Source organism: Sinocyclocheilus rhinocerous, unplaced genomic scaffold, assembly GCF_001515625.1.
Source record: "Sinocyclocheilus rhinocerous isolate Xijiao unplaced genomic scaffold, SAMN03320098_v1.1 scaffold288, whole genome shotgun sequence".
Classification (NCBI taxonomy): Eukaryota; Metazoa; Chordata; class Actinopteri; order Cypriniformes; family Cyprinidae; genus Sinocyclocheilus; species Sinocyclocheilus rhinocerous.
In genome coordinates this window covers 263,243-270,440 of record NW_015635021.1, presented here as the reverse complement: position 1 = coordinate 270,440, position 7,198 = coordinate 263,243, and the positions used below count along the sequence as shown (strand labels likewise).

Here is a 7,198-nt window from a genome sequence, read left to right as displayed (position 1 = left end):
ACGGCTTTGAGAGTAAAAAAAAAACATATACAAATAAAACCAAATTAAACCCTGCGGCTCGTGACGATACATTGATGTGTAAAGACACGAAACGATCGGTCTGTGCAAGAAACTGAACAGTATTTATATAATTTTTTACCTCTTATACACCGCAATGACCAACATCCGGCGTGTGACGCGTGTACGTGCTCTGGCATAGTAGACATAGATATATATAAGAAGATTCCCGCGGCCCATAGAAACAGTCACTAATGAGGAATCTACGTATATATATCTATGTCTACTATGCCAGAGCACGTACACGCTTCACGCACCGGATGTTGGACATTGCGGTGTATAAGGGTTTAATTTGGTTTTGTTTGTGTATGCTTTTTTGACTCTCAAAGCCGTGATTCCCATTCACTTCCATTATATGACTGACAGACTGCAACGGTTTGAGTTAAAAATCTTCGTTTGTGTTCTACTGAAGAAACAAAGTCACCTACATCTTGGATGCCCTGGGGGTAAGCAGATAAACATCAAATTTTCATTCTTGGGTGAACTATCCCTTTAAATTCACACAATTAAATATTATAATGTATTTTATCATTACAATTTAATAATATTTGATATTTGCACTTTTTACATAATTTGACAAAATTACATTAGAAGAGAAGAACAATAGAAATAGTGCAGTCAAGTGATATTTGCATTGATTTTTCTTTGTTTTCTTCACACATCACATGACATAATTCATATCAAGCTCTTCATTGACATTGTCTCATTGGTGGTCCACTATTTGTTATTTATTTTTAGCAGTAAAAAACAAATACAATTTTTAGTAGTAATTTACCATAAAATATTTTTAATTATAGTAAAATGTATCATAGTTTTTAAAAATGTGATAATATGATTTTCTGGTACCCTTGTTATGGTACAAGTGTAGAACAATCCTAAACATCTTTTCAGTACAATTTTCAACACAGTTTTAATGTGCTCCTTCCTTGCAGCTGCTGGCCAGCCAACAACATTGTGATGCCTCTGCACTTCTGACAAGGAAATGGAACTGAAATCTTAAACCAACCCAGGACCATAACCAAGAAAAACAGATTTTATGTTTATACGACGTTTCCAACTGTTTTCCTTACAGCACAATCAAGCATAGACATTAATGTCAAAACTGGAATCGTGGACAAATGATGGGTTTTCCTCTTGACTTTATTTGACTGTCTTTGCACTCGCTGAAATATGACCTTATCGCTTACACGATAAAGAGTCCATAGAATATTACAGCGATTACAGCAGTCTGTTCATACTGCTAGAATAAGAAGTACTGGTAGCACTTTACCTCACAGTGGCCATGTTACACACATTTCAATAACGATAAGGCCTGAAAACGCTTTACGCAAATAAAGAAGTGCTTTCTTGCATTAATGTGCACTATCAAACCTCAGTACTAAAGGTGGTGATAGACATAATGTCAAATGCCTGTGCCATTAACTCAAATAATATTTAGGTAGCCACCTGCACTCTCACAACAGTTGGGGCAGTACCTTCTCAAAAGGTACTAATATATACCATTTAGGTACCTTAAAAGTACTAATATAGAGAGCGTATAAATGTTTATAAAAATCTAAAACCAAGATTCTCTTAAAACTGTTGCAGATATTTCATTTTCATAGTTGGCAGATATTTCATTTTATTAGATGTTTTAGCCAGTGGCATTTTTTGAAGTGTGAAATTGACACTATAGTTTAGTATGCTCACTACTGAGGGTGCATAGCTAGAAGCATCTGCATTCGTGTACTTGTTTAGAGGATGTTTTTGGCCTAACAGCAATGACATGGAATTCTAAACTTCCACAAATTAACTACATGTTGTTCATGAGTATTACTCAAGAACTTTCTTATGTAAATGCATTGTAACACGGGCACTGTAATGTAGAGTGAGCCTGAATCCATTTCTGTTGTGGAACATGAGGTAGCACAAGCATCCAGTTTTCATTCAAGAAAATGTGCATCTATTATTTTATCAATAATAAATCATCTCAGTTTTTGTAAAGGCCTTGCAGGTATGTTAGGCAACTGTTATTCCACTAACAGACGAACGCATGATGTTGTGCGACTCTTAGGCCTAGATGATTTGTCCTGAAGCCTTAACTGACTACACGAAATGAATACAGATAAGATTGTCCATCACTTTTATTTATGGTTTGAAAAGATGAACTGGAGTGGTTTTGATTGAAACGTTCTGTTCATTGCCTGTTTTATCTTGTTTGATCAGTGAGGGGTTTGACACTTTATTTGTGCAGTATTGTTTAACACCATGTAGACAGCATGTTGCTAAGGGTAGATCTTACATTTCCATTTGATTATTTTTCAAACTTAGTATTTACGTTTTGCCTCTGCAGTTGAGTGGTAAGAAGATTGCATGATCCCTGAAACTTTACATTACAATGTCCATGTTACAAGCTACTAAAATGAATGACTAAAGTAATAACATAAACTGTGCAAAGAAGCTCCACATAATCAGAAGTATATTATGTAATAAACACTGTAATGTAAAGTGTAATCCTTTTCTTTTAGCTTTTGAAATTGTTCCGTTACAATCGGTTTAATGTGTTCTGTTGCCTTTCTCTCTTCTGCAATGTTGTGCCTTAGAAATGCACTCCTAGATAAATGTCTAGCGTCGGCCACCCTTGCATCCAAAGCTTCAAGTTACCAATGTGTATTGGTGAGAGTATTATGCATATGCACTGAGCACTCCGCTTTTACCCTTGTACTTTATTCAAACACCATGAATGTGCGAGCGAGAGATTTAAAATGAAACTCGCACCCTCTGTAAGCTCTTCACTCATGTGCATTTAGACGTGTACACTTGTTAAATATCTATATTTATCTAAATCAACTGGAAAGGAGTTAAATCCAAATATCAAATTCAACAACAAGGACAGATTGCATTCAGCAACACTAGCATATACTTCTGCTTTTTAACTTCTGCTTATGCTTTCTGTTAATATCTGAGATTAAAAAAAACATTGTCATTTAGATCCGGGCGGTTTTGATTGTTGCTTGTATATGGTTTGTTTTATTTTGTGGCATTGTTAGAATATGAACTGAAACGGAAGGCAATAATTACTGGAAAGAGTAGCCAAGGATGAGTGAGATGTGTGTGACAAATACTTTCATATTCTGTATTTATTATACCCTTTTAAAAATGAGCGATATAAGACAACCTACAAGACGCTGAAATGCAATGGCTTTTATAGCAAGTGTATGTTTTTAAATAAACTGTAATAAACTGTTTTAAATGCACTTGCATTTGACCCACATGCTTGTGTTTGTGACTGTAATATGGTTTTATATACAGTGGGTACGGAAAGTATTCAGACCACTGTATATATATATATATATATACAGTAAGTGTGCGGTTTTTGTTACATGATGTTAACTGTAAATCTAAATATTTAGCTATATTTATCTCTTCCAGAACAAAAGCAGTACACGATTACAGTGTTAGCTGATTATATGACACTTTTTTTTTCTATCCAGCTTCATTTATTTGCATTTTAATAAAATCAATAAAAAAAGATATAAGTCTAGTATCTCTCCCATATGTATACAAACTTTTTTTTGCATGAGGTTCTAACAGATAAATAGCATAAATGTGGCACTATAGAGATCTATGCAGTGGGTTCTGAGGGTTTGAACTCTTTCACTGCTCAACACATGCAGGGAGTTGCTGCACAGTGAGTTTGGTGACCTCTTGACCTCTGTGCGAACAAGGTCAATTCGTCTGGAGCCTGGTCCTCTCTGAGACTGCTGTTGTCCTGTTTGTGGTCTGGGTTTCGGGTAAGGGTGGGTTGTGTGCTGTCTGGGTCAGGGACCGTCATCGTTTTGGAGCTGTCCTGGGAAGGTGAACTGTTCGCTTTAGAAGATGACTCAATCCATGGAGCTGCACGCTCCAGTTTGCGAAATTTAGCGCGTCTGTTCTGGAACCAGACCTAAATAGAACAGAATAAAATAATGAATGAATACACTTGTCTACATGGTAAGGTACGTTGCTCTAGTTTATGAAGGGGGTCTTGAGGTCTCTTAAAACACAGTTGAAGAATGATCAGTGCAGATGCTCAGGTACCTGAACTCGAGCTTCAGTAAGGTGAATCTCCTGTGCGAGCTCCTCTCGCGTGTAGATGTCTGGATAATGCGTCTGTGAGAACACGCGCTCGAGCGCTTTCAGCTGCGGGCTCGTGAAGATGGTGCGCACGCGTCTTTGTTTGCGTCTCTCCTGGACGCCTTGTTCATAAGCCAGAAGATTATGATGAACTGGAAATTGAATGGCATTTTAATTGAACACAAATATATATGTTTTATAAGTAATTGGAGCAACTGTGTACGCTATAACGATCAAAAGTTTGGGGTCGGTAAGATTTTTAAATGTTTTTGGGAAAAAAACATGAAATATTTTAAAATGTAATTTATTCCTGTGATGACAAAGCCTTTTCTTTTTCAGCATCATTACTCCAGTCTGCAGTGTCACATGATCCTTCAGAAATCATTCTAATACGCTGATCTGGAATATTCTGTATTTATTATAACCTTGTACAAATGAGCGATATAAAGACAACCTACAAGACGCTGAAATGCAGTGGCTGTTACCGCAAGTGTATGTTTTTTAAATAATAATAACTATTTTAATATATCTAATATAGACTAGCATTAATCTTTTATAGGAATGCAATTTCAAGAAAGAATGTTGCTCTGTGTGCAGTTTTCGTTAACGTTAGTTGTAAATCTAAACAGAGTAAACATTTCTTACAGAACAAAAAGCAGTAAAAGATTACACTATATGTTGACTGATTAAATGACACTTTTTCTATCCAGCTTAATTTGTTTGCATTTTAATAAAATAACAAAATCAATAACTGTAAACGTCACGGGTGTCCCATGATACTTCAGAAATTATTTTCATATGAAAATAAAATAAATAAATGTTAAAAACACACAAAAAAAATAAATGTTGAAAACCGTTGTACCTGCTTATTTTTTTTTGTGGAATTCGTGATACTTTTTTTGAAATATTCTAAGACGTTCAAAAGAACAGCATTTATTTAAAATAGATGTACAGTAAAAAATTTAAAATCTTAACTGTCACCTTTGATCAATTTAATGCATCCTTGCCGAATAAAAATAGTAATATCTTTTAAAAAAAATTTAATTAAAAAACAACCTACCCAAAGCTTTTGAACGTATAAGGGAACCTATGAAAAAAAGTATTTGCTTTTTTTCTGTAGTGAATGGTTATAGCTGTCAAGTTTCAAGTTTGAAATTTTAGCCAAATGCAAACAATTATATCTTTAATTAATTTGATATACTAATAATTATGATTAAAGCAAGGACTAACCTGTTATGTAGTGTGAGGGTTGATGAGAACCAGGCGCAATGAAATGGCAACTGGTTGTGTTTCCTAAATTGCACCTGTTATATTGAAAGCTGAAGGGCTGACTGCAGGAGCTGAACTCCGTGGAGCGGCTAGAGGTTCGGCCAGTGTCCATCCCAGACTCGTATGCAGTGGAAGTCAGGTAACTGAACTCCATCACTTCTGCAACACTCGCAAAGTCTCTCTGGTGCAGTCCTCGGAACTGTTCTTATGTGAGGGCTCCGTGGCTTTTATTAGCCCTGAAGTTCAGCTGATAAAGTCGGTCACTGACACGTGGCGGTGGCTCTCATTGTATTATGCTTTTGACATGTCTCTCCATCATCTCTGCCTCCACCTGCATCATATCAGCCAGCAGCATTATGATTGCAGCCTGTTACAACTACATCTATATTTTTGCATTTCAAATCTCTACAAACTGTTTCACAAATCACATATTCATTCATTCATTCTCACTCAATAAAATTATGAGAACGGTCCACACCTCTGAAGTCAAGTGGGATTTGTTTTACACTTACTGTTTGAAATATTTTTTTTTTCATAAAAAATCTAACATTTTATATTCAGTAGATAGGCTATAGGTTATGCGTTTGATTTAGCATACAGTTTATATTAGCTACACACATTGCAGGCAATAGAATTACAAGCTGAAAAGAATTTCAGAAGATAATTACATACATTATGTATTAATAATGACATATAATATAAAAATTGGCTACTTAGGGCTTAAAACCCTTTAAGTTTCTTGTAACGTTTTTTGTGTGGTTTAATGCACATTTTCGTGGTTTCATGCCGCTTCAGATTTGGTTTCTGTGCCGCCATTGCTGCATAAAGATGCCTGAAGTTCTTTATCGAGGTTTTAAGCCGTTTTGTTTATAGGCTCAAATTTATTTGTTCTTAGTTTGAACCTTGCATGACATTTGACATGAACTATAGTCAAAGAGGTATTGTGTGGTATAAGCAGTGTTGGGGAAAGTTACTTTTAAAAGTAATGCATTACAATATTGCGTTACTCCATAAAAAAAGTAACTAATCGAGTTACTTAGTTACTTTTTATGGAAAGTAATGCGTTACGTTACTTTTGCGTTACTTTTAAAATCTAAGGGAAAGTAAATTTATGTCCGTACAGTAGAATGGAAGAAGAAATTTCAACACACTTCAGCAATAAAAAAAGACGCACAAATGTTGTCTAGAGTAATTTTTGCTTATTAGTTCGGTTGAACTGGATCATCGAAGATCAGAAGCAAAGACATTGGTTAATAGAATGGGATTAAATACATAAAGGATATTTGTGTTGTTTAACATTTAATTATTGCAGGTTCGCGTCATATTCTGAGTTGCATTCATTTTTTATTCATTTTGAGGATGAAAAAGTAACTCAGATATTGTCTTGTAAATTAAAAAGTAATGCGTTACTTTACTAGTTACTTGGGAAAAGTAATCTGATTACGTAACTCGCGTTACTTGTAATGCGTTACCCCCAACACTGGGTATAAGTGTATATGTAAGTGGAAAAGAGAGACGGGAGATGATAGAGTGGTTTTTATGATGCAAATATCCACGCGTCTTTGTGCTCAACAAGCGGGTATCACGTTGAGTCGCTCAAAGGACTGGCCATCCATCATAACGTTATGAGAGCAACAGTCCTACACAAGAGCACCAGCTGAACAATATCCACAACGCTGCTATGATTAGTCGTGTTCGGCTGGTACCATTACAGCGCTTTTAAAAGGGACATCTGCGTACATGTGAATTTGCCACAGGCGCGTTCGAGCTTAACAAT

At 35.6% G+C, this 7,198-nt stretch overlaps 2 protein-coding genes across 2 annotated transcripts in view; one reads left to right on the top strand and one right to left on the bottom strand.

The window, feature by feature from the left end:
- The window catches only part of LOC107746015 (LIM and calponin homology domains-containing protein 1-like), a 51,410-nt gene extending 48,106 nt beyond the window's left edge, over positions 1–3,304 (top strand). Inside the window, exon 33 of the mRNA XM_016560052.1 lies at positions 990–3,304. Within this exon, the coding sequence (XP_016415538.1) occupies positions 990–1,015 (26 nt within the window). The 3' untranslated portion in view covers positions 1,016–3,304. The remainder of the gene's footprint in view (positions 1–989) is intronic.
- A 396-nt stretch (positions 3,305–3,700) lies between these two features.
- On the bottom strand, positions 3,701–5,575 carry LOC107746037 (paired mesoderm homeobox protein 2B-like). Its single transcript, XM_016560092.1, has 3 exons — positions 5,383–5,575; positions 4,117–4,304; positions 3,701–3,982 (listed from the first exon to the last, which is right to left on the bottom strand). The coding sequence occupies exons 1-3, from the start codon at positions 5,573–5,575 to the stop codon at positions 3,701–3,703; spliced, it is 663 nt and encodes a 220-aa protein (XP_016415578.1).
- Between the last annotated feature and the right edge of the window lie 1,623 nt (positions 5,576–7,198).

Bases quoted from the DNA above. Each gene is read 5' to 3' on its own strand.
- LOC107746037 (XM_016560092.1), bottom strand. From the start codon at position 5,575: ATGGAGTTCAGTTACCTGACTTCCACTGCATACGAGTCTGGGATGGAC. The intron at 4,305-5,382 runs GTTAGTCCTTGC...TTCAATTTCCAG, and splicing joins ACCCTCACACTACATAACAG to TTCATCATAATCTTCTGGCT. The intron at 3,983-4,116 runs GTACCTGAGCAT...TGTTCTATTTAG, and splicing joins TTACTGAAGCTCGAGTTCAG to GTCTGGTTCCAGAACAGACG.